This window comes from Phascolarctos cinereus, unplaced genomic scaffold (genome assembly GCF_003287225.1).
Source record: "Phascolarctos cinereus isolate Bilbo 61053 unplaced genomic scaffold, phaCin_HiC Scaffold_2;HRSCAF=192, whole genome shotgun sequence".
Taxonomy (NCBI): domain Eukaryota; kingdom Metazoa; phylum Chordata; class Mammalia; order Diprotodontia; family Phascolarctidae; genus Phascolarctos; species Phascolarctos cinereus.
The window spans coordinates 296,532,011-296,558,556 of NW_027555625.1; the positions used below are offsets into that span (position 1 = coordinate 296,532,011).

Consider the following 26,546-nt stretch of genomic DNA (forward strand, 5'->3'; position numbering starts at 1 on the left):
TATAAGTGCTAGCATTAATAATGTCATGTAACATTCACAGTCCTCATTAAGTGGAGCCTTTTTTAAAAAATCAGGATGAGGGAAGAGCTCAAGCTAAGACTTGAACAAAAACTGTCTATACTGGAGGGGATGATATCACTACCGTATCTACAGAAGGCTTTCTAAGTGACCTCTCCCACTCCCTTCTGTGCAATAATTTTGAAAAAAGATATTTCTAAACCAGTGCTGAAGCTAGAGAAAAAAAGAATAAGAGAGAGTAATCATCCTCAACACAAGGATTCCAAAGGGGATAGAATTACTTTATCTTAAAAAGGTAAAGTCTGCAAAATTTCTCTCTTAATAGATATATAGTAAGCATTCTTCTCCAAGCTTCTCCCTGCCTACCAACCCCATCCCCTCCATCAGCCCAACTCATGCTGGGTGAAGACTCTGTGCTATCTGAATGTGGTCAGCATTAGAGTGGTCCCACTAAGAGTGTCTGGGGTTGATCTGCTTACCATACCATTTTTTTAAAACGAAATTCAATATTTTATATAAACAGCACAGGACAACAGACAAGTTGAGCATGGATTTTAAAAATAAGAATTATAAATTAGCAGTTGGTATACACATCAGGATTCCTACAAAAGGCATCAATCTATTTGAATAAGGTAAAATTGCAGTTAACATATTAAATCTTTGCAAAACTGATGTCAGAGATGACATAGGATAAGGGTTTGGAGATTAAGTAAGAAAGTAGTGGAATAGACTAAAAAAATCTTCAAATTACTCATGACAACACTGTTTCACTGAAATGAACAGAACTGAAAGATAGGCATTCCCTATATTTGTATTTTCTAGCTCAAATTCTTATAAAACTTTCCAACCTAATTTTGTAAAGGAAAGCTTTCAAATTAGATAAGAAATATACTTTGCTAACACCTCAGTAGAGGGTGAAGATATTTGGCAGAATTGTTTCACAACATCATTAATAATATTAATGGGAGTCATAAAGCAATTTCTCATCACACAGAAGGACTAGGACCACTTCAAAGAGTAGGAAAGAATTGAGTTGGATTGTATAGTCACCTCTACACAATTCCAGCCATGTAAACAAAGAAAAAGACTGGCAACTGGCAGATGTTTCAATATTAAGGAAACAGTATTAATGTGGCAATCAATTAGGAGGTAATATATAGTTTCTAGGTTAAAAAACAATATATGTATAAAGAGATTTAAATACAAAGTGCTTTTCTATATTGAGAAGGATACAGTGTTAGTGAGTAGATCCCTGTTAATTATGTTGATTACAAGAATGAGCTACTTTCCCTTTGTCCACATACAGTGTTCAGAACTTGAATTCTTAGGAGTTAGCAGTTTGAGAAAGTCCATTGCCAGCAATGGCAACCATATTTGTGCAAAGCCAATTTTTAAACCAAATTTCAGTTAGAGTCCAAGGAAAAGCTATTTTCCCTACAAAATGAAAACATTTATATTAAAATTTGGAAGCAATCAACCAGTGAGTCAAAAGAAGTTAGTATAATTATAGCACCCTGTCCCACCCCAATGAGAAATCTAGGTATATCACGGAGCTTACATATTCAGAATATGATTTATTTCTTTTCTAAAAAGCAGTCTTCAATCCAATACATCAGACTGATAGGGAGAAAAAAAAAATCTCAGAACTGCCACTTTTTTATTTTCTATATGTACAGATGTGTGGACTTGTTAATTTATGCAGCAGTATAATTTGGGAGCTTGACTCGCCAAACTGCTCTTCTAAAATCAGGATTTTTTTTCCCTCCTTTTCCATTCTGAAATACTTTCCAGTCCTCTAAAAAGACTTGCATTATGGGCTCATGTGGATCTATTTGTTTTAAAGAGCTACCACCTCCTTTTATACAGGTACCAATGCTCAAGTTGGATGACAATGAACCAGAGAGTACAAGGTGCCACCCAAACAATTTGTTACCAGCTCTTCTCTGCCTCACTCACACTGCATTCTGTTTCTATTTTTTTTGTGGCTTCATAGCTACCAGGCTATATTAAACCAACTCCTGAAACACAAGGGCTCCTAACTATAATCCGTAATTATATCTGTTTATCTTTAATTGTTTCTTCCTTGTTACCTACGAGTGACAGATTTTCATTAGAAAGCTCAACTATTTGCAATAGGCCCACAACTCTGAGCAGCAGCAGATAAGACTTATAATCAGGATCACAACAGGTCCAATATGTAGATTACCTAGGGACTCTGCTGGAGTGGTAGCTTCCAGTCACTCACATGGACAAGAACTGGAACATCAAGCCAATTAGAAATACTAATTTCTGGTAACTAGTTCTACACCTAGTGAATCACAACTAGATACAATTTTTTAAACTTCAATATACTAAAATATAAAACCTTGTGTGGGTTATATCAAGAATTTGATACACATTACTGTAGTATCACAAAAAAAAAAATGAAGCTTGTACCATCCATGTTACTATTGAACCAAGTTAGAATGTTACCTACTTTGCATCCTCCTTCAAGGTTTTAATTAAAATACCCTTTCAAAAGATAAAACTTAGACCAAAAGAATTCTATTTAATTTCTCCTTCTAGGAGCCATATCATTTGAGCTTTTTACACAGCACAGGATTTGTCTGGTGAGATAGCTATTTAACCTAAACAAATTCAGACTGTCTACTCCAAGTTTCATTAATAAAGGCAAAATAACATTTTAACAGGACCAAGTTATGAGTGACCAAAAGTTGTATCTAAAAACAAAAACCTTACATTTTCAGCCCAGTTCTAAATGCAGGTGGCTACATTAAAAACAAAATAAAACAAAAACGGCCCACCTACATTACAACTGGCCTGAAGGTTGAAAAGTTAGCTGAGAGATGGGTTAGCAGAGACTGAACTCTCAGGGCAGGACTGAAGCATATTGACTTGAGAAATTAGACTTTAAAAATTGGCCTACTTACATACAGTCTTTCAGAAATATCCTCCAATTTTTAAGCTAGTCTCATAATAGCAAGTACCACACATCATCTGTGCACACAATTTGCATAATTATAATAGTTTATTTTTGTGCACACCACTAAAAAGAATCCACGTCCTATTTTTAATTAACATCAGTAGTATTCTGCTCAGCCTTTGCAGCTTCATATGACTTGGTACAAGAAGTCACATGCCGGTGAAAACTGTCCCGCCACATAAATCGTTTCCCACAGATATTACACTCATATGGCTTTATGCCTGTGTGAATTTTCATGTGGCCAACAAGGTGATGTTTCATTTTGAATTTCTTACCACAGACACCACAACCATAAGGCCGAAGACCAAGATGCATGCTCATATGCCGATCTCTCTGACTCTTGTGAGTGAAACTTTTCCCACACTGACAAGGGTACAGCTTGTCAGCAGCTGAGAATCCCAAGTGGGAAGCTTCTTCTTTAATGCCTGTCACCATTTCAATGCTATCACTATAGCCTGCTGCTATAATAGCATCCTGTCTGTGGCTACTAAGATTCCCATCTGCTCTTTCTCCAGAAAACTCTTCCATAGAAGAGCCATAGAAATCAACTTGCTCATCATAATTACTTTCATCAGCTTGTTCATCAAACTCAGCTTCAACTTTTTTTTCACCAATGTGAAAGTCCTCATCCACCCCTGAAGACTGGATAGAGTGATCTGTCTGTATGGTATTGATTGATTCAGTGACCTGGTGCTCATCATAAGCAGCATGCACATCAACACCTTCACAGTCCTGTTCAAATCTTTCCGGCTTCACATGGATCCAACGTTTGTGAGACATGATGCTGGGCTTGCTATACATGGGCCTTGTATAATGACATTCGGCACTATCACTGGCCCCTTCTTCACCATCCTGACTGGTCATTTCAGTACTTAGTCTATCATGTTCTGTTGAGGAGTTGCTGGGAAGATATTCGTGTTCAGTTAGCTGAGATGACAATTCATCTTTGGAACTCTCTTCTTCATTCTCTCCATCTCTCAGTTCTTGGGTTTTAGGGAAATCTGGGTGTCCACCAGCACCAAGCTCAAAGTTTTCAACTAGGCCATTGTAGCTACTGCTGCTTGGTGACTGATGATCACTGCCATGATTTAGCTTTTGACAAAGGACTGTCGGATTTCCTTCTAAAACCTCAGTGCATTTGTCTACCACATGCCACATCTGGAGGAAACTGGCTGCTGTCAGATAACTGACAATTTCTAGAGCAGGCATCACTAGTCGTCCTGTGTAAGTAGAGAGAAGGATGTTCTCAAAAACCCTTGGATTCATAACATCAGGCAAAACTATTCTTCTGCTGTTTTTCAGTAGCACCTGGTCACAGAAGTAAGGTGAGCTGGCAGCAAGAACAGCCTTGTGAGCCCTGAAAAGGTGTCCTTGGACTACAATGGAAACATCACATAATTGTCCTTGTTGTCTCTGCTGGTTTAGTTTCTGCAAAATGGTGCTAGAAAAATCAGGAAATTCCACTCGAAAAGAACTTGTTCCAGACTCCATTTCATTACAAATCTAGTTCAGTACTGCAAGAGAAAGAAAAATTATTACCAATTCCAAGCTAATGAGAAATCTACTCTACCTCCTTTTCACTCATCATCTTCAATTCCCACAAAAAAAGAACCCTTTCACCAAAACTACCACCCTTCCTCCAAGTACTTCCAGAGTAAATTGCTTTTGTCTTTTCCCTTCTTGATGTGTGTGTGTGTGTGTGTGTGTGTGTGTGTATGGTATGACAGATTTTGACACATAGTCTATGACAGGACTAAGCCTTGTCACAGTGAGCAAAAAAATAAACATCACCCTTTGGGAATAGTTGAAGACATCTAGTGTTGTTTCCTAAGATCTTCTGTTTACTACTGGGAGAGAGGGAAGATGTAGAATACTAAAAAACTGACCTTATGGGTCTAATTCTCTAACAAATAATATCTTATTCTCTAATAGAAAATAACCCAGAAAGGAATCAGTTAGCCCTTCAGTAAGAATGAGACAGAGGTTGGAGAGAAAGAACGGCAAAATTTAGGAATCCCTTCGTCCAGAACCATAGAGCCCATTTAGCAAAGTTTACTAGGACCTGGTTTAACATCCACTAAAGTCTCTCTACAAAGGAATGAGTATTCATTGGCAGATGCAAAGGATAAGGTTGACTAAATAACTTCTAATATTCTGGATCCTATAAGGAAAAGAACAGAAAGCCAGTGAAAAGTAAGAGAGCAGGGCTGAACCCTTTGACAACCTCCTTCACTTCTTTACTTTAAAAAAAATTATTGATGCCTTTTTTTACATCAGTCATTTCTGCACATGTTACCCCACTCCTCCTTCAGAATCAAACTCTTCCCTGTAACAAAGAAAAACAGTTAATGAAAAACAATTGATATAGGGACCTCACTTGTCAATTTACACAGTGGCAAAACTCCTCTTCTGTTCTGTGAAGAGGAAGATTTCATTACTGGTTCTCTGGGGCTAAGAATGGCTATTATAATTAATCAAGAGTTCAACTTCCTTAAAGTATTCTTTTCATTTACATTACTGTGGTTGCTGGGTATAATGTTCTGGTTTTACTTCACTTTGCATCAATTCAAATACACCTTCCCATATTTCTTTGAATCCATTTTTATTCTTTCTTACTGCATAAAAATATTCCATTATATTCATAAACTACAGTTTGCTCACCTATTCCCCAATGTTATGAGTATCCACTTTGCTTTCAGTTCTCTGTTACCACAATAAATGATGCAATGAATATATTGGACCTTTCTGTCTTTGATTTTCCTGGGGTATGTGCACAGTAGTGACAGTGATGAGTCAAAGGCTAAGAAAATTAATTATTCCTCTCATAAAATTCCATACAGTTTTCCAGAAGAGTTGGACCAATTCACAGCTCCAACTACAGACTTATTAATGTGCCTGTCTTCCTTTAGCGTCTTCAACACAGAATACGACCAACTTTTGTCACCTTTACTGATTTGCTGAGTGTAACATAAAATATCAGAGTTGTTGTAATTTATATTTCTCTTCTTAGTGATTTTGGAGTATGACTACACAAAGTCATTAACAGTCTGAAAATCATTCGTGTCCTCTGAACAGTTTTCTGTAGAGGAATATCTCCTAGCCTTATACATTTGTGTTAATTCCCTATATATCTAACCTTATCTACTTCTAAGTGGTTTTGGTTTACATAGTAAATAAAGCTTACTGTATCACTCTTGGGTAACTGTATTTAGGCAATTAAGCTCTGAAGACAATTCAAAAACAAAACATGTTAAATATTTCACATAGCACAAACTACAGAGAAAGGGGGAAAAGCAAATGTTTCTAGCTCATAGCAAACAATAACAAAAAAATGACACTAACAATCTCAGGCAAGTCACTTTACCTCTTTGGGCCCAAGTTTCCTCCTCTATAAAATGAAGGGGTTGAACTGGATGATGTCTAACGTCTCTACCAGGTCTAAATCCTATGATCTTAAACATCATCAAGCAAAAGGGATTGGCTTTCCAAGACCTTTCTAGATCACCTTTTTTCTTATTTAGGCTGAAGTAACTCTCCCAGCCTTCTATATATATTATTTAAATGTATTCCAATAAGTAACAGTAATAATAATAAAATAATATATAATAAAAATAATAAAATCACATAATCTGCAAAAATCTACAAAATATGGGGGCTGAATTAGATTATCTCTCAAGAGATATGATTCCAAGTCTACATAAAAATCCAATTATTTTATTAAATCTTTTATCCTGTGACTGCCCTAAGTCAAACTGCTCAGATGGTCTAGACCATCAAAATTTGTCCCTTTTCCAATGAATCAGACCTAAAAGCTACACTAGTGATTATCCAATCCAAAGCTCTCAAAGACACTCCTGACTGTGTCCAGAAACAAATTAAAATGCAACTGTGAAATATTTTACAAAATAAATAATACAATAGAACGTAATAATGTCAATATGCTGTTTTCCACATTAATATGCAACTGCAGGAATCCTTATGTACAATTAATTTAGTGACCCCTGTTTCCACTTGACTTTATCATCACTGATCTAGTTCACCTGCCCCTCTCTATTCTACAGTGAAGGAAAATGAGCCTAGAAACTAAGGCAGCTGAAGTTCCTTGTCCAAAGTCACAGAGCAAGTTGGTGACAGAGCTAGTGCGGAAAACTGCTGACTACTAGTCCAGTGTTTTTTCCATATAGCTGCCCCTTACTAAATGAACTCAATCCTTAGTCTAGTTATCAAAAATTGATATTAAATAATAAGTCTATACAAAGAATGAATGAATATAAGTAACTATTGGGATCTACATTTTCTTGTCTATAACTTATAGGCAACTCAACTATTGGGAATCACATTGTAAGTAAATGGAAATTGCCAAATTCAGTATTGTGGACACCACAGGATTCCTTAAGAACTGCAAAAGTTTGACTTCTATTTCACATGCTTCCACTAGAAAATCAGAACTTCCCCAATGATTCAGAGTAACACTCTCATACTATAAACACCCCTGAGAGACAAAACCTGAAATACATTTTATGTTGTCAAAAGACACCAAAATACTAGTTTACTAAATTATTACTGATTACCAATGTTAGGTAAATCTTGTATTTGTAGAATCAACAATCAAGCTACATATATGCTTCTTTACATTTCACATACTGATGTGGGTACTCCCTCTACAGACACAGAGCACAGAACCTCCAACATCTTTAGCAGATGGCTCTTTACTTCAACAGAATTGCAGCTCATTGCCAGGCACGTACTCAAGACCTTTTCAGTTTAGTAGGGCTTTGCCAAAATGTGTGCTCTGCAGGCAGAGCAATTTATGCAACAGTGCAAGGTCACCCTCATGTCAAGTGAGGTACTGCAAAAAGACTTTAGTTCTTTAAGTAGTAGTTGCATTGTTTAAGTATTAATTTCAGAAAAAGTTGTTATATGAAATCGAAGTCTGTGGATACAGCTTTTTTTAAACTTTAAGAAAATGTCATGAGTGAAAAGGTTCTTTTCCAAGTCTCTCATTATTTTACATCAGAAAATATCTGGGAACCAGATTAATAAACTGGTTCAAATGTTAAACACTACATGTTCTCCAGAGTAACACTACCAATGAGGCAGCTCGCAGATTAAGTTACAGAAAACGTAGTTTGTACATTTAGCAACATCCAGTCCTTGACCTCTCCCCTATAGTTCCTTCTGACAACCCAGACAAATAATGATACTTACCAAACCAACACCCCCACATTCACACTCCTGACCCATGCAGAATGGCAAATATGAATTCATTTGTTAAAAAAAAATCTATTTTATATAATTTAATGGCTTCTTTTGTATCTATTATTCATTCAATCACTCAACATTTATTAAGCACCTACTATGTACAAGATATTGTGAAAGCTACAAAGATAAATGTAACAAAGCTCTTTTTCTTCAGAAGCACAAGAAAGTACACTAAGAGATCCTTTTGCCCAGCTCCCTCCTTTTATAGATGAGAAAGAAAAATAAGCTACTAGCCAAGGATGGAAAACACCTAATGAGAGCTGGTAAATATGTATTTGCCTTCAATCTTGCAAATCTAGTCAAAAGGACCTGAAAATAATAAAGAAATGGGTTGTCTACATATATCCAACAAGCTAGGTATAGACACTACAATTTGTGGGAAAAATATGATCTACTTTTCCAGGCTCCTTTATAAAAACACTCCAGCCAAACAGGCAAACACTCCTACTCATCACTGCTTCCTAGGCAGCTCGTTTCACCTCCACTCTCTCTGATTCTGTAAAGGCCTGGAATCACTCCCTCCTCACTTCCATCTCCTAGAATTCCTAGCTTCCTTCATAGCTCAGCTTAAGCGTCACTTTTTATAAGAAGTCTATACTAATCCTTTCAGTTAGTGTTGCCCTTTCCCCTGGAAATTACTGTTATGTTTATTTTGTATTGACTTTTATAATTGCTGCCCCTTAAAAAAATATAAGCACTTCAAGGTCAGGGACAGTTTCCATTTTGCTGTTGTACCCCTAGTGCTTTGCCTGAGTTGACTACAAATTTTTGTTACATAATCTCAAAACTGGGCTTTCACTTCAGTAAGGCAATCTTTTTACATTTTCCTAATTGACTCCCCATCACATACACACTACAGCAGCTATTCCAAACCTTTTCATTCCTCCTCAAGTCTTTTTTTCCATAGTACTTCTCCCCCTATCCTCTCTGCTAAGGACTTAACCCCATAGTTCACAGAAAAAATTGAGGCCATTTTTTAAGAGCTCCATCTTTTCCTCTTTTCCTCATCTCACATCACTCAGACATCTTCCCCACTCCTTCACTTGACTCTCATAAAGAGGTAACCTTTTTCCTTGCCAAGGCAAACCTTCCTTCATGCATCTTTGACTCCACTGTGGCTGATCATCCCCCCCTATCATACTCACTACAATTTCTCTCAGCTACTGACTGCTTCCCTATTGTATATAAATGAACCCTTTCCACCTCCCATCCTTAAAAAACCCTCACTTGATCCCAACATCTCTACTAGCCACTATCCTATGTCTTTCGTCTCAGCCCTTAAATTACCTAGATTCCGTATCTCCACTTTCTCTTTACTTACTTCCTAATTCTCTGCAATCTGGAACTCATAATTCTACTAAAACTACTCCTGTCAGCCTTTTCTCGATCCTCATCCTTCTTGACCTTTCTATAGCCTATGACACTACCGATCACCTGCTCTCCTATACACTCTCTTCTCTATAGATCTTCATGACATTAAGCTCTCTTCTGGTTTTCCTTCCTACCTTGGTGACCTCATCAACTCCCATAGTTCAATTATCATCTGAACACAAATGACTTTTAGATTTATATACAAAGCCTTAATTTCTCTCCTGACCTCTAGTAGGCATGTCAAAATCAATGTCTAAAACAAGAATGACCCTCTTCCCCACCACCCCAAACCTTTTGCTCTTCCCAACTTTCCTATTAAAAACAAGGAGACTATCATCCTCACAGTCACCCAGCTTCCCAACCATCATGTCATCAACGTCCGATTCACCCTACATATGCAATCTGTTGTCAAGAGGGAACTAGGTAGCACAGCGGATAGAGCAATAGGCCTGGAGTCAGGAAAACTTGACTTCAAATCTGACCTCAAGTAACTGAGACCTAGACTATTACAATAGTCTACCGGTTGATCTCCCCGCCTCAAGTATCTCCCCACTCAGATTATTCTCCCTTCAGTTGCCAAGGTGATTTTCCAAAAGCACATGTCTGACCATATCATATACCACTCTCCCCACTCAATAAATTCTAGTAGCTCCCTATAAAATCCTGTTGGGAATTTAAAGCCCTTCACAACTAGGCCCCTTCCTACTTTCCTTCTTATACTTTTCTTCCTCCTTTACATATTCTACAATTCAGCATCATTGGCCTACTTCCTATTCCTTACACAGGACACTCTATCTCCCAACTCTGCCTTTTGCTGGCTGTCCCTCATTCCTGGAATGCTCTTCCTCCTCACCTTCAGATTCTTTCAAGAGTCAGCTCAAATCTCTCCTTCTACAAGAAACCTTGCCCAGTTCTCCTTACCCCTTCCTAGTGCTTTCCCTCTGGAGATTACCTCCCCTTTACACTGTATTTATCTTGTATATAGTGATTTAAATTTTGTCTCTCCCATTAGAATATGACATCCTTGAGGGCAGAGACTGTGTTTTTGCTTTTCTTTGCATCCTCAACGCTTAGGACAGTGCCTGGCACAAATATGCACTTGATAAATGCTATTTAACTGACTGGACATAGCAGGTGCTGAATAAATGTTTGAAATTAATGAAAAAAACAGCAGCAAGAAATTCTAGGACACAAAACCCAAGAAAGGAACAAATAATAAAATCCCATGGCCTCAAGATACCTATACACCAAAGAACAACGTATGAGCAATGAGCAAGGTGAACTAGAAATTCTAACCAAGGAGACAAATTTGACCTCTTCTCTATCAAGAGAATCAGTAGGGATGAGACTCATGCCTAGAGAGTTTTTTGGAAAACAACTTATTCAAAAGCCTTATTCAAAAGCAACAAGACAAACAAAGGGGCAAGGGGCAAGTAGCACTGTATGTGTATTAAGAAGCTATATATAGTTTTGTGAGGAAATCCAGAAAGGGAATGGGAAGTGGGAAGAGCATGTTGGAAAGCATTTGGGTGAGCATCAATGGAGGCAGAAGCTGAAAGAGTATCATCACAAACTTATATTCTGTCCAGACCACCTGGCCAGAAAGAGGAAAGGGATAAGAAACACCGGAAACAAATCAAAAGCCTGGCACTGAGACATAATATAATAATGATGGTGGACTTCAATTTTCTAGTATAATTTTCTCTGCCAAAAGCAGAGCAGGTAAAAATTTATTGATTTGCCTTACTGATAACTTCATGCTTCAAATGGTAAAGGAACCAAATGGAGAACTTCTATTCTGGATTTGATTCTCATAAGAAGTTTTAAAAAACTAGCTGCTTGGGGTAGAAATGATGGTTTTAACTTAGAGATAAGTGACCACTCCATTGCAGAATTGATGACAGAGAAAAAGTCAGGCAAAATCTAATGTGTTCTAGATATTTTTTCCCTTATTTAAAAAAAAAGTATTGGTACTTTTATATCACTTTTATTTCTAAATATAACCTTTTCTACCCAATGAGTCTTCTAACCAATGAGAACAAATTTAAAAGTGCACAGAAAAAGAATAGGTAGGATCTCATAATCAAAAATTCTTTAATAGTAAAGCCAGGAGGGATGGCAAATTCTCAATAATGGAATTTCAAAGATACAAAGAGAAAAAATTCTTATGAAGAAAAGGAGAGGCAAAAGGGGAAATGTCTAAAAAGATTAAAATGGATGTACAGGTAATTCAACCAAGTTGATTTTTGAAAGACAAGAGATGTTGGAAGCAAAGACAGATAATGGAGAATAAATACATAAGTAGCATGTCTTTAGGAATGCTTCAGAGGACAACAGCTCACAATGTGTTTAGGTTGGCAAGGAAAAAGAAGGATAACAAAGATGGAAAAGGAAGACAATAAAGAAAGAGAGAAGACCCTCTCCTCAGGATGGCTGGCCGATAACAGGAAATGGAGAGAAGGCAGAGCTATCATAACCTTATTTTGTTTCTGTTCCCTCTGGCAATGGAGAATGATCTTTAGATTGGAAAAGAGAGAACAGAAATGGCTAACAGGGAGATAATGAGAACAATCACCTACCTTTTATGAGATCCAGTCACAGGCAGAGATGAACTACATTCTTGGGGAACTCAACAACCATCAAATGCTTACTATGTTCCAGGAACTCTACTTTGCACTGAGGAGAAAAAGGAAAAAGAAAAATATCCCAACACTCAGCACAGCGCCCGACATAGTAAACACTTAATAAATGCTTTACCTATTTATGTAAAAGTCTCTGCCCTCACAGTGCTTACTTTCTAACAGCTAATCAGAGAATTATAATATATAATATATGATTGCTGAGTCATTAATAGGAAAGCTTCTAAAAATTGTATAAAGACATCTAAAGAATTAAGGAATGACAAACATTGTCTCAATTTTCAAAAAGGGGACGAGAATAGAACCTGCAAACCAAAATCAGACTATATTATTCAAAGTATAGTTAACGAGAAAAGAAAAACAGTCACAAAGAGCAAATATGGCTTCATCAATAACAGGTCATGTCAAACTAACTTCATTTCCTTTTTCTGACAGGTTTACTAAGCTGGTAGAAGAGAGGAATGCTACAAATATATTTTATCTAGATTTTGACAAAGTAATTAGCCAAGACTACCATATAATTCTCGTAGAAAAGATGAGTAAACACGGACTAGACATTGTAATTGGAGGGATTCAGAACTGGGTGAATGCCTGGACTCAAAGAGTTACCTATCATTAATGACCTGATGTCAACTCGGCAGCTCTCCAGTGAAGAACTCTGGGGAAGTATGTATGCTTGGCCTTCTGCTGTTTTAAATTCTTATTAATGACTTAGATAAAGAAATAAATGGTATCCTTGTCAAGTCTGAAAACGACACAAAGGTGGGAGGGATGGCTAATATACAATATGATAGTGTCAAGATTCAAAAAGATCATTGAGTCAAATATACTAAGATGAAATTTACTAAGAACAAATCACAAGTATAAGATAATACTTTATCTGAAAAATGAAAAGGTTTCAGTAGACTGCAAGTGACTGAGTTAATAGTATGATACAGTAATCAAAAATGCTAATATTATTTTAAACTGCTTTAAGAGTGCTATGGGGTCTAGGAAACTGGAGATGAGAGTGCCACAAACTCTGCCCTGGTCAGACAACATCTGCAATATTGTGTTCAGTTCTGGCTGCTATATTTTAAGAGGAAAATTCACAAGGTAGAGGACAGTCACGATTGAGAAGAGCCTTCAGATCAAGCAATACTAGGGAGATGTAAACACTAAGGCCTAGGGAGGTGAAGTGGCTCATCCAACACTGCACAGACCCAACTATTAAAAGGGCCATGACCCATTTTGAATGAAAGATTTTTCCAGCTTTAAGACCTATGATTCTTGCAGAACCACTAAGACAGCAAAGCAGAACTGAGAGTGTGTGTGTGTGTGTGTGTGTGAGAGAGAGAGAGAGAGAGAGAGAGAGAGAGAGCGAGAGAGAGCGCGAGTGCATTCTACTCACCTGCCATCGTCATCAGAGATGGTCCCATCTACCACTACCAACTCCTATCCTTCCTTATTTCTCCTAGTCTTGATGACAATGAATATCTAACTGCCTAAGAGTAAACTCCGACCCTGCCCTGATACACAGTCAACTCAAACTTCCTGATCTCTCAACCCCATTCATAACTGGACACCTCCAAAGCCCCACTTCAGCTCTGGCTGTTCTGTTACTGACAAACTTTGCCCTCCCTTTTTGGCCTTTCTCCTCTTCTATTCCTCCTACCATCTTCTGGTTGACACTGCATTCCGGTCTACTCTCTGTAGTTCTGGTTGTACTTCATCTTATATTTTACAATATCATGGTCCTGAAATGGGAGTCATATACTCCTTGTTCCCCATGGACACTTTCAGATTCTCCTAATGCCAAACTCACCCAGCAAACTCTCCTTTAAGGTTCTTTATTGATACCAGTCATCCAATCAAAATCCAGGTGTCTGTTATTTACTGGCTCCAAAGTCATTCTCCTTCCTTTTTCAAGAAGCCCTTATATTAAGGGACATCAAAATACATGTTAATGATCTCTCAAAAATCCTAATCATTCTATTTCTCAATCCACTCAGTTCCCATAGTCTATTCCTCTACTCTCAGTTACAAAACTGGCGACAACTTTGATCTTGCTAGTACCACAAGAGTTCAACTTCCATGATCAATAACTCTGAAAATCCTTTAGCCTATCATAATCTGTTATCAAACCATCTTTCCTATACCCTATGCCTCATAAACACATTCACTGTCCTCACCATAAACTCTAATTACTCCAGTCCTAAGTAAATTTCTAGGCTGTTATCACTGCTCGGCCTTCACTTTCCTGTTTTCCCAAAACTGACCCTTTAGTTAACCCATTCAACTCTAAAATATCCTGTAGTCTTGACTGTCTATTCATGCTTTGTCAAACCCCTAGATATCTGTCTCCTCTGCTCTTTTTCATAATCCTTTTTCTCCTTCCTAATTGCTTCTTGTTCCCACTCACCACAAAGCTATAAGTTATCCCAAACCTTTTCTTTCCTCAAGCCTCTCTTACCACCACCTCTCACCCACTCTCTCAGCTGAGGACCTCCCTTAACAAGAAAACTGAGTCCATCAGCCATGGCTCCCTCTCTTCACTACATTTAACAATTTCCTGATATCATTTCCCCATTCTCTGTTCCCTTACTCCGGTCTCCAGTGAATAGCTAGCTCTTTTTTCAGGGTGTATGGGGTAGTAAAGGAGGACTAGCCCTTTTGGGGACCGCCCATCCACCTTTAGTGTCTACCTGCCACTCAACTCTCACCTATGGCTTCAAGAAGCTATAACATGCACAATGGCCATAACCCAGTAAACCATGCAGGCAGACAGGCTAAACCAGGTTTAGGGCAACCAAAGAGCCTCAAAACCCATTGGTGAGTTAGCAGGGTGTCTACCCAAGCATGTGAAGACTTCTCCCAGCAGAATGGGCAGATAAGAACAATTTCTTCTAACAAGCATGAAGGTGGCTGAAGTAGGCCCTGTGGAATACTTAGAGCTTGGTCAGATGTAGAAGATACCAAGGTCATCTACTGCATCCATTATCAGTCGTCCTGACTTTTGTCTTGCCACTGAACCCTGATGACTCTGGAAGAGAGAGGCTGATGATTTTGTGCAACTCTGCCTTACTGAAATCCAAATTCACCCACAAGTCAAGACATCACTCCATGATGTCACTGGTCCTCTTCAAAATGAAGAACAAACAAGTTATTTTTCCCACCAAGGCCAACCCCTCTGATTCCTTGATTCCATGCCCTCCCACAGTCTCTAACAGATTGCCCCCATAATCATTCCCCTTCTAATCTTCAAGGTCTCCGTATCTCCTAGTTCCATCCTTGTTGCCTATAAACACACCCAAATCTCCCTCTTTATTTTTTTAAAAACCTCCCTAAACCTTGACAATCCCCTCAAATTATTATCCTATATCTCTCTTCTTTTTCTCAGCCAAACTCCTAAAACAAAACAAAATCTATCTCAGGTAATTCCTCAATATCTTCTTTTCTTACTCACTCCTCAATACTTTACAATCTGGTTTCTGAACTTATCACTCAACTGTTCTCCAAAGTTGCCAATGATCTCTAACTTACCAAACCTAATGGCCTTTTGTCCATCCTTATCCATCTTGACCTTTCTGAAGCACTTGATACTTTTGACTACCTTCTCTTGGATGTTCTCTCTTCCTTGGATTTTCACAATGTTGATTTCCCTCAGTTCTACTTCTATCTGTTAGACCAATCATTTCTAATCTCCTTTGCTTGATCATTCTTCATATGCCAACCCTAACTGTAAGTATACCCCAAGGTTCTGCCCTTCTCCCTCTTTTTCTTTGTTCTCCACACTATCTCACTTGGGGACTTTTCATAAATTCCCACAGGTTATCATCTCTATGCAAATGATTCTCTCTTGTACAAATATAGAACTAGTCTCTAGAGTTCCAATTCCGCATCACCAACTGCCTCTTAGACATTTCTAATTGGATCTTCCCTAAGTTTCTCAAATTCTAGGTGTCCAAAATAGTACGGATCTTTCCCCCCAAACTGACTACCTAACAAACGTCCCTATTTCTGTCAAGGGCACCACCATCCTTCTAGTTACCAAGGTTTGCAACCCCAGTATCATCCTTGACTCCTTATGCTCACCAATCTCTAATCACTCTTGGTCTAGTGGCTACTCTCTACAAACAAGCTCATGTCTCCCCATCTTCAAAAAACCCTTGCTTGATCCATCCGTTCCTGCTATCATCTTATATTTCACCTCCCTTTTGTGGTTAAACTCCTTGAGAAAGCTAGCTACAACCAGTAACTCCATTTACTCTCCTCTCACTCTCTTAATGCTTTACAGTCTGGATTCTGACCTTAACTGCTCTCTACAAAGTTACCAACAACCTCTTAATTGCTAAGTCTAAGCCTGTCTTTTCTCAAATCCTTACCATTCCTGACATCTCTGCAGCCTCTTCTTCTTGATATTCTCTTTTCTTGGGGTTTTCATGACACTACTCTCTCCTAGTTCTCCTCCCTGTCTAACCATTCCTTCTCAGTCTCCTTTGCTGGATCTTTGTCCAGATCACACTCACGAACCGTGGATGTCCCTGAAGGCTCTGTCTGTGGGTCCCCTTTCTTCTCTCTCTACTGTTTTGGTTGGTGACCTCATCAGCTCCCAAGGATTCAATTATCATCTCTATGTGAATGATTCTCAGATGTATTTATGTAGCACTAACCTCTAGTATCACATAGAATAATAATAATAATAGCTAACATTTTAGAGAATGCTTTTTAAAAATTTGCTAAGCACTTTACAAATACCTCATTTTATCCTCACAAACAACCCTGGGAGGAGACAGAGACAGACAGGGATTAGGCAACTTGCCCAGAGTCACACAACTAGCAAGTGTCTGAGGCAGGATTGAACTCAGGTCTTCTTGACTTCAAGTCCAGGAGTCTATCCACTGTACTACACAGATGCCCCTACAAGGATCATGCCCATCACCAACTGGCTACTGGATATCTCAAACTGGACATCCCATAGACATCTTAAATTCAACATGTCCAAAACTAAATTCATTATCTTTCCCAAGCCATTCACTCTTCCTAACTTTCCTCTTACGTTGGAGGATACCATCATCCTAGTCATCTAGGCTTGAAACCTAGGTGTCATTCTCAACTCTATTCTCTTCTACCCCACAAATCCAATCTGTTGACAAGCCCTGTTGATTCTACCTTCACAACATCTTTTAAACTGTTCTTCATAAATGATACTTTGATGTTTCCCGTTTATCACATTCCATTTCCCATCTCCACGCTTCTGCCTAGATTGTCTTCAACCCCTGGAACACATCTGCCCCTCACTTCCACCTGTCAGGATCCTTGTCTTCCTATAAGACCTGGCTCAAATGACACTTTCTACATGAAGTCTTTCCTGAATGTCCAAGTTCCTAATGCCTCTCCCAAAAGCATCCTTGTAAGTTCCTTGAGGGCACAGACTATTTCACTTTTATCTTTTTATCAACAGCACTGAATACAGTGTCTGGCACATACCAGCCATTTAATAAATGCCTACAAATGGTCAGTTCAGTCTTTTATTCGACAAAAAGAAACCACTTTCCTTCAAAGGCAGCCTATTTTACTTCTGGATAGCTCTAATTGGTAGGAAGTTTTTCCTTACATCAGATCTAAATTTGCTTTCAAGACCCTCTATAATCTGGATCTAGCCACCTTTTGTTGTCTTATTTTATACCACTCTTCCTTCACACACAGTACATTTCAACCAAACTAAGCTAACTGTTCTCACTATCTCATCTTGTTCTCTCTAGTCTCTGTGGATTTTGCCAAACCATTCTTCATGCCTAAAAGAGATTTCCTCCATATCCCTGCCAGCTGAAATCATGCTCTTCTTTCAAAGTCAAATTCAGGTGTCACATTTTCCCTTGACAATGTCATCCTCATTATTCTAGCTAGAAGTGATCCTACCTCATCTTCAAATCTCTCATCTCTGTTGAAACTCTCCTATGCACTTATTATATTCTGATTGGAACAAAAAACCATTTGCATATGTCTTCTTTCTACCACAGCTATGGATTAGCTTTATATTACACAGAGTTACAATATGACAGTTTTCCATGACCCTCATTAAAAGATCTTAAAGATATGATAAGTACTGCATAGTTTTTCATCTTTGTATCCCCACGATAAAATAGTGCCCTTCACAGAACAGGTGCTTAATACATGCATACTGAATTGAATTGATGAGTTAGCAGGACAGTAAGCGAGCACAGTATGATGAAAAGAGTACTGAACTTCAAGCCCCAAGTTCAGGGTTGGAATGCTGAGTCTGCCCCTTATTTCCTTGAGTAAGTCACTCTATTGCTGGACCTCAGTTTCCTCTTTTGTAAAATGAAAAAACAGGATGAGATAATCACTAAGGTCCCTTGCAGAGCTTATGGAAATATACAGAGGTAATGAAGGTGTTGGCAGCAGGATTAAAAGGAAAAGGGGTTGATAAGAGCTACTGCAGAGGCAGAGTCAAAAACACTTGGTGTCTGATTCAATATGGGGGTAGAGGAAGAAGTCTAAATGACTAGTTCAGTTGTGAAGAGAATGGTGATACCCTTTAACAGAAATATAGAAGAAGGAGGACCTGACATTTGAGGGGGAGAGGGTGAGAAGAGGGAAGAAACAAAATGGTAAGGGTAGAGGGGGACTGCTGAGTTCAGTCTGGAAATTATCCATACGTAATACATCTATACATTACTTTGGAACAGTAGTTTCCAAGAGAAATGATTCAACATTGTCAAATTTTACAAGACATTAATGGTTCAGTATGTGCAAGGCAATTGCCTGTCTCCCTACCCCAAAGCTGGCCCACCCACACTTTAAAATATAGTCCCTCCTCCCTAGGTTGAAGAAACACAAGCACATATCTGAAGCTATGTACTCCAAATTTACCCACAAACATAACTTTCTATGAGACCTACTAAAGAAAGCAACAGTGTAATAGATAAGCAGAATTGACAAACTTCTTACTGACCCACAAATTGCTTTCCTTTACTTCAACAGATGATATGTATGGTCATTCTCCAGGCCATATTTTCAAAGATATTTGGCAAAGCTGGTCCTTGGACAAAAAAAAAAAATGCAGTCCATCATTGGGCCTATACAGTTTTCTCCAGCTCAGTAAAACCTGCTAGACCTTGCACTTCACTGGCATAGGAATTGAGTCTCCTAGGTCACCACCACACAGAGTCACTTCAATACCACAATGAAACATCTTGACAGAACTTCAGTAAAGGATCTCATAACAGTTAAGTTCAAAGTCTAAGAGTCTACCACAAACCTTAATTAGCTTTAAACTATAAATTTTATAAGAGGCCCTCTTGACTAGCACTGAAACCAAAAAGACTGAGACTCTGGAGGAACTTTGATAGCTAATTTCAGTGACTGAAAAGAGAAAACAGAAGCCATTTTATATAAATAACAGAAAAATGTAGATGCCATATTGGCATGTTGTTACCTCAAATCATGTAAAGTTCTATCACTCAGATAGTGATCTTCATAGCTAACACTTCAATAATTCATGGAAATGTGCTTCTTGAAGCTCCAGAGGGCATAATATGAAGCAGTGGGTGGAATTTTCAGAGATTTCAACTCCATACAAGGAAAAACTTCTTAACGACAAGAGCTGTCCAAAAGTGGAATGGATTGGTTCTGCAGGTGGCAAGTTTCCTATCACTAGAAGTCAAATATTGAACATGCTATGTATGGAGGGGTGTGCTGGCTGGACTAAATGACTTTGAGGTCCTTTCCAGTTCTGAGATTCTATGTGATTACACTTGTGTGGATACACATTACAGCACAGATCACAGGCCCTCATATATCACTAATAAGAATGTTCTGACTGTTACCAAATAAAATTAATTGAAACAGGCAATGGTAGTCTCTATCATGGGTTTTCTTTTTTTCTTTTTTTTGCTTTTTGGTGAGGCGATTGGGGTTAAGTGACTTGCCGAAGGTCACACAGCTAGTAAGTGTTAAGTGTCTGAGTCTGCATTTGAACTCAGGTCCTCTTGACTCCAAAGCCAGAGCTCTATTCACTGTGCCACCTAGTATCATATGTTTATCACCAATAAAAATACTAAAGATGTAAAAAAGTAGTCAAGGAAAGAATTCAAAAGTAACCCTAGTGCTGTTTATGTTCCTATGTTCACTTTATTATCTATTTCTACCCATGTTTTTTGTAGAAACACAAACCACATCCCTTTAAAAATTGTCTTCAGATCTCTGGCTATCATCAGAACACATAAAACGTATTTCTAGTTATAAATTTTTATTCAATGCACAAAATGAAAAGCTCCATTCTTTGCTTTTCTTAATCCCTTTTAGGTTAGCTAAACCTTAATAGTAAACAATTAAGTGCAAACTGATATTTTAGAAGTAGTTGTCTTTTTAAGTCTTCTGCTACCAAAACTTCAAGATTTAGGAAAAATGTGTCCTATATTCCAACTGTAAAGTTAAAAATCAACACATATCTCTTAAATATGTGACTACATAAGAGGAGCTACACTAAGCACCGGCTCTCAGATTGGACTTAATGACAGTGATGCATGAGAACTAAAGAGAAAATCTGACTTATTTTAGGGTTTTATATACACATTTTCAGAATGTAGAAATTTAAAATATGTATCCTTGCAAACATGAATTTCAAATCAACAGCAAAAGATTTTGCTTGTAAAATTCAAGTGCTAAAGGATTACCAGATAATACTATTTGTAAATCTCAAGTGACACTTTTGTTCTCAAGACCATATTCCTATAAATATTCCTTATTCTAATTCATTAAGAGAAAACTAACAAAACTTTTAAGTTAAAAATGATAGCATTTATATAGCTCTTTAAAAACAGCAAAGCACTTTACAAATATTTTATTTTATCCTTACCTCACAAATAGGTACTATTATTATTCTCATGAAGAAACTGAGGTAGACAGGTCAAGTGACTTATCCAGAGTCACATAGCTAGCATCTGAAGCTGAATTTGAACTCAGGTCTTCCTGAAAGGTCCAGTGCTTTAACCACTGGGCCAGCTAGCTACATCAAATAAACATAACATAAAATGTAACTCAGAACATTAGTTCTAAAAACAAGAATGGAGAAAATAACATCCTCAACTCTATAAAAAGTACATAAAGTAAAATGGGATGAAATTTCTCATTGTTTCATAAGACAAAGGCACTATCATGAAATCTCCATTCGTAAACATAATTCAGATTCCAAAACAAGTCTGTAGAAATGATCTAACACTGTAGGTGCTGCATCTGATATTAAGACTTTTTGAATAACTCCCTCACAGCAAGTTCTCGTTTAAATTAAAGAACATAAAATAAAGTCCTTATACACCATGGTATAAACTGAGGAAGTTAATAAATCATTTTGAATGTCAGTATGGTAATAAAAGGTCCATTTTTCAACCTAAAAGTTTCCTTCACAAGAAAAACAAAGTCTGTGAGAGGGTAAGCTATGGGCAGAATTGGGCTTTGTTTTAACTGCATGAAGTCTACTAAGGTCTTGGTTGATAGTTAAGTTCTTTGAAAATACATCTTATAAAGGTACTTAATGAATGTTTACAATGTCATCTACATACAAACATGCAATTGTATCTTGCCTATTTAACATGATACCTAGAGCTGGAAAATAATTTATTTCACATTTTAAATGCAACATGTGAAACAAAGAATCACATGACTGTTTTATGATCTGGTTTTGTACACACTAAGTTTGTCCAAAATAAAACAAGTCCATATAAAATATCCCACATATAAGTTTGAAGCCAAGTCTCCTCAAAACATAATGTTAATTGTATAAGATGGCATTCAGTATCTTTTGAACTACACCTTCGACTTTTCCAGCTCTGCCTGACCCATCACCTTGTACATAGCTAGCATTTTAAGGCTCTATGATTAATCTATAGTTAATACAAGGGAAAGCTTACTAAGAGGTAGGGAGCTGTATATTCAGAAATGAATGATGTTCAAAAAAGGCATCAAGAAATCTATAGGAAGTCTATAAAAAAAATACAACTGCAGCAGACTTTTACTACCCGCAGAAGTCATTAAAAAATTTTTTTCTAGCTTAGGGAGGTTACTGTCCTGCAGTATTAATCCCTGGTCATATCACATGGGGAGTAACATGTTCAGTTCTACCACCATATTTTAACATTGACACAGTTAAGGATTTCCAGACAAGTATAATCTGATGGTGAGAGTTCTGAAGATCAGGCCATGAGGATAAGTTGACGACTGATACAATAGTGGTCTTCAAGTATTTTACAGACTTGGAAGATGGATTGTACTTATTCTGCTATATCCCAAAGAGCAGAATTAGGAGCAATAAGTGGAAGTTGCAGGAAGATTTAAGCTTGATGTGAGGAAAAGACTTCCTAATGCTTAGAAATGTCCCGCTTCAGGCGGGAATGGGTTTCCTCTCACTGAAGGTCTTCAAACAAAGGCTGGAGACCAACCACTTTTGGGTATAAAAAGAATTCCTATTCAGGTACAAATTAGATTGGATTTTCTTTGAAGTCCCATTCAATTCTGAAATTCCATGATTCTATAATACTTTAAAATTTCCATTTAAAAAGACTTGTAAGTAGTAGGCACTCAATGAAGTAAACAACTGTAACTTCACCATAAAAAAAAATTAATGCCTGGGTTATCAAATGCAAAGCTACATTTGAGTCATTAAGATGGCAAGTTAGCCAACTTTCAAAAGGTTCTTTTTAAGAAAATGGAAGTGTTATTTTAGTTCTATCAATCATAAGATAATTTCTTTTTCATAACCTCATATCTGGAAAGAACCTTGGAAGTCATACAGTCTAACCTGGGTGGGGAACCTCCTGCCTCAAGGCCACATGTGGTCTTCTAGGTCCTTGGATGCAGCCTTTTGAGTCCAAGCTTTACAAAACAAATCCTTTTATTAAAGAGATTTGTTCTGTGAAGTTTGGATTCTGTCAAAGGGCTACACTTGAGCACCTAAAAGGCCATACATGGCCTCAAGGCTGCAGGTTCCCCACTGCTGGAACATATAACTGAATAAGAGTTCCTTCTATAATATTCTACTTCTAGTGATAGGGAACACACCTCCTGAATATCTTCCACTTTTGGACAGCTCTGAGTTCACACAAGTAGTAAAGTTCTACATACAGCACTTCATCATTTGCAAAGCACTTTCCCAGGATGAAGTTAATGATGCAAGCAGTAGTATTCCCATGTCACTGAGGAGGAAACTAAGATTGGGGGAGAGGGAGGTTAAAACTGATAGGCCATGATTAAGTCACTCCAGATCGCCTATATTATTAATTGCACCCCGTGACATCTGTCAAAAATCTGAGGGCTTATGTCAACAAATCTTGGCTCCAACAGTTTATAGTTGAGGCAAGTAGTTTAATCTCTCTGACACTCATTTTTCTTATCTGTCAAATGGGGATCATTATACTTGCACTACCTATCACACAGGGTTGTTGTGAGGCCAACACTTGTAATACTTTAAAGCACTACAGGAATAGGATTTTCAGAATTACATATAAGGACACAGTGAGTTTCTTCATCTGCACAATGAAGACAGGAATACTTGGCATTACCAACATCACACAGTTCTGAGGAGAGTGCTCGGTAAGCCTTAATGCGCTTAAAAAAAAAAGTTGGAGTTATCATTATTATTGCATAGACTACCTATAAATTCAAAAGTATTCTTTTTGAGAGGAAGTTTCTGGGGAAGGATAATAGTATTCTATTGGTTGGATGTTAAAATGCTCCCTGTCCATAAAGACTTTTTCCTTTAGACCTTTTGTCTATTTAATGTACCACTGTGTTTTATAGTCACCAGTATTTAGGTTTTGTCAGCCTTATCAGTTTACAGCTTAATAAGCTATAAATTCTACCTGGGCAGAGACCATATCTAACTTACATTTTGCACATCTCCCAGCAGAGGAAGTGTTCAGCACACAATAGGTACTTAGTATATGTATGCTGAATGAAAATTAATGTCTAAAATAGTAATGGCATTATTTATCCTTTTAGTCAAATCCACATAAGACATCAACATAAAGCACAGAACTAAACTAAAATCTCAAATTTGTATAGATGATCTCTTAGACTCTTTCCAAATCTATGATTGTATGGGGGAAAAAGAATAGTAACAATTTGTTTCTGTAAGGCCTTAAGATTTACAAAGTGCTTTTTTGCCACAACACTCCCTATGAAGTAGCTTGGTGTAAGCATTCATTTTACCATTTGACCAAGATGAGGAAACAGTTTCAGAGCTGAAGTGACTTGAACCTAGGTCAAACTATTTGTAAGCTGAAGATCTGGATGGAACACAAGATCAGGTCTCCTGATTCCAAGTCCAGAGTTGATTGACTGATTTCCACTATGTACAGGCTGTACATAATAACATTTACATAATAACACAAAAAACATTTTAACCCCCATCTCCCCTATTCTCTCGAAACATATTCAAGGTAGGAAAAATCCCATGCCTCACTGAAAGATTTCTTTTTTTGTAACTTCTACAACGCTCTTTCTCCAGGAAAGCTCTCAAGGGCTGTTGTAGGTCAAAGTTCATCATCCTATGTATCTACAGAGCTATTTTGTGTCACGAAATGAAGCTCTCCTGGTCAGAAGTTCTGAACTGGCCCTTCCCCTTTATGTATTTCATTAGTGGGAAGAGACTCCTCCACACGGCAGCAAAAGTTGGGCCTTGGAGAACACCTAGCCAAACTCTCTTAATTTACAGATGAGGAAACTGGGAACCAAGCAAGTAAAAGGATTGATCTGCCCAAGCTCAGATACGGGAGTAATAAGCGAAGGTGGGACCTGAACTTAAGTCTTCTGATTCCAAATCCACCGCAACTTCTACCATGTAAGAAAAATGCCCATACAAACGTTGCACACACAGGCACAAACGCTACATATCGTTCACAAGCAAGTACACTGCACACATGCACAAACATACGATCACACAACTCACACAAAACGACAATCACCGAACGTTAAGGATGTAAGGAACCTCAGAGACGATCTTAACTACTTTTTGTTTATAAATGAAACCAAGTTGCTAAGATTGCAAGTGACTTGAACAAGGTCACACGCCGAATCAGTGACAGCCCCAAATGGAAGCCTCAGCGCTCTCACCTCCACCCTGGGCTGCCTGTGTACAGAGGCCGCGGCGGGGGAAGGCCCCGGTGAGTCAGGGCCGCTGAGTCAACAGGCTCTCGGGCCGCTGAGGGCCCCAGACTCACCCAGCCCCTGCCCCACCGGAGGGAGGCAGCTCCGTTCCCCCCAAACAAGCCCCGCCGAGCCGGGCCAGGCGCCGCCAGGACCTTGGGCTCCGCGTCCGCGGCAGAGTGGCGGCCACAAAGGCCGGCGCAGGGACAAGCCCATGCCCCAACACCCACACCCACCCCAGGCCGGGCCTCGAGCCAACTTCCAACCGACTCCTGCCGGGCCAGGCCTCGGCAGGGCTGGATCTTGGGGTCCCGTCCCTCGACCCGACCAGCGGGCCTCACCTGGGCGTTGGCCTCTTACATCGCTCCCTCGCCCCGTGGCAGCCTTTCCCTCGCCCTCCTCCGCCTCAAGCCGTTGGCAATTGGCCCCAGCTTGGCCCCGCTGCCCCTCCAACCGCCCCAGCAGCAGCCGCCGCCGCCGCCGCTGCCTCAGACCCGCGCCCACCCGGAAGCTCTTCCAGGCACTTCCGGCAGGAGAGAATGAGGGAGGCGGGGAAGCCGAGAGAAGTGCGGTGGGGGTGGGAGGGAAGAGGGGGCGGGACTGGGGGCGGGGCTGGTAGGGATTTATCAGAGAGAAGGCGGACCGGACGCGTTAGTTCTCACGTCCACCCATACCCACACTCACACACCCGGCAACACCATACACGTACACAGCGGGGAGGGGCGGGGAGAGGAGGACGGACGGGGAGGGGCAGAGAGACCCGTTGGGGCAAGGAGTAAGGGTCGGAGAGCGCACATGCGCGCACGCTCTGGGGTACGTCGGGAGCGCGCCTGGCTCTACCAGCTCGGAGGAAGGTGTGATCTAGCAAGATCTGAATCGGGGTCGGGGGCCGGACGGGGCTGCCGGTCTCACCCCACCAGAGGGCTGGTCACCTCCTACTGAGTGGGAGGCCGGGTTGATGGCCCTAGTGGGGGTGGAACCGGGGCGGGCTGAGTGGAGGAGGAGGGGCCGGCGCACTCGTGGTGGGGAAGGGGGGGGTGAAACAAACATGCCTCTAAACACGCACACACACACTCACGCTACATGCACACACAGAGCTCATTCCCACCTAACTTTGGGCACTGAAT

The 26,546-nt window shown here is 39.1% G+C and overlaps 1 protein-coding gene across 3 annotated transcripts; it reads right to left on the reverse strand.

Annotated features, from left to right (window-relative positions):
• Positions 1 to 1,572: 1,572 nt before the first annotated feature.
• On the reverse strand, positions 1,573 to 25,915 carry ZBTB43 (zinc finger and BTB domain containing 43). 3 transcript variants are annotated; one of them, XM_020984951.2, is made up of 4 exons: positions 25,761 to 25,915; positions 19,232 to 19,318; positions 12,214 to 12,310; positions 1,573 to 4,515 (listed from the first exon to the last, which is right to left on the reverse strand). In XM_020984951.2, exon 4 carries the CDS (start codon positions 4,490 to 4,492, stop codon positions 3,089 to 3,091), a length of 1,404 nt encoding a protein of 467 aa, XP_020840610.1. In that variant the 5' UTR covers positions 4,493 to 4,515; positions 12,214 to 12,310; positions 19,232 to 19,318; positions 25,761 to 25,915; the 3' UTR covers positions 1,573 to 3,088. The 3 variants fall into 3 exon arrangements, with proteins under 3 accessions (XP_020840610.1, XP_020840612.1, XP_020840611.1); XM_020984953.2 differs by lacking the exon at positions 19,232 to 19,318; XM_020984952.2 differs by lacking the exons at positions 12,214 to 12,310; positions 19,232 to 19,318.
• Between the last annotated feature and the right edge of the window lie 631 nt (positions 25,916 to 26,546).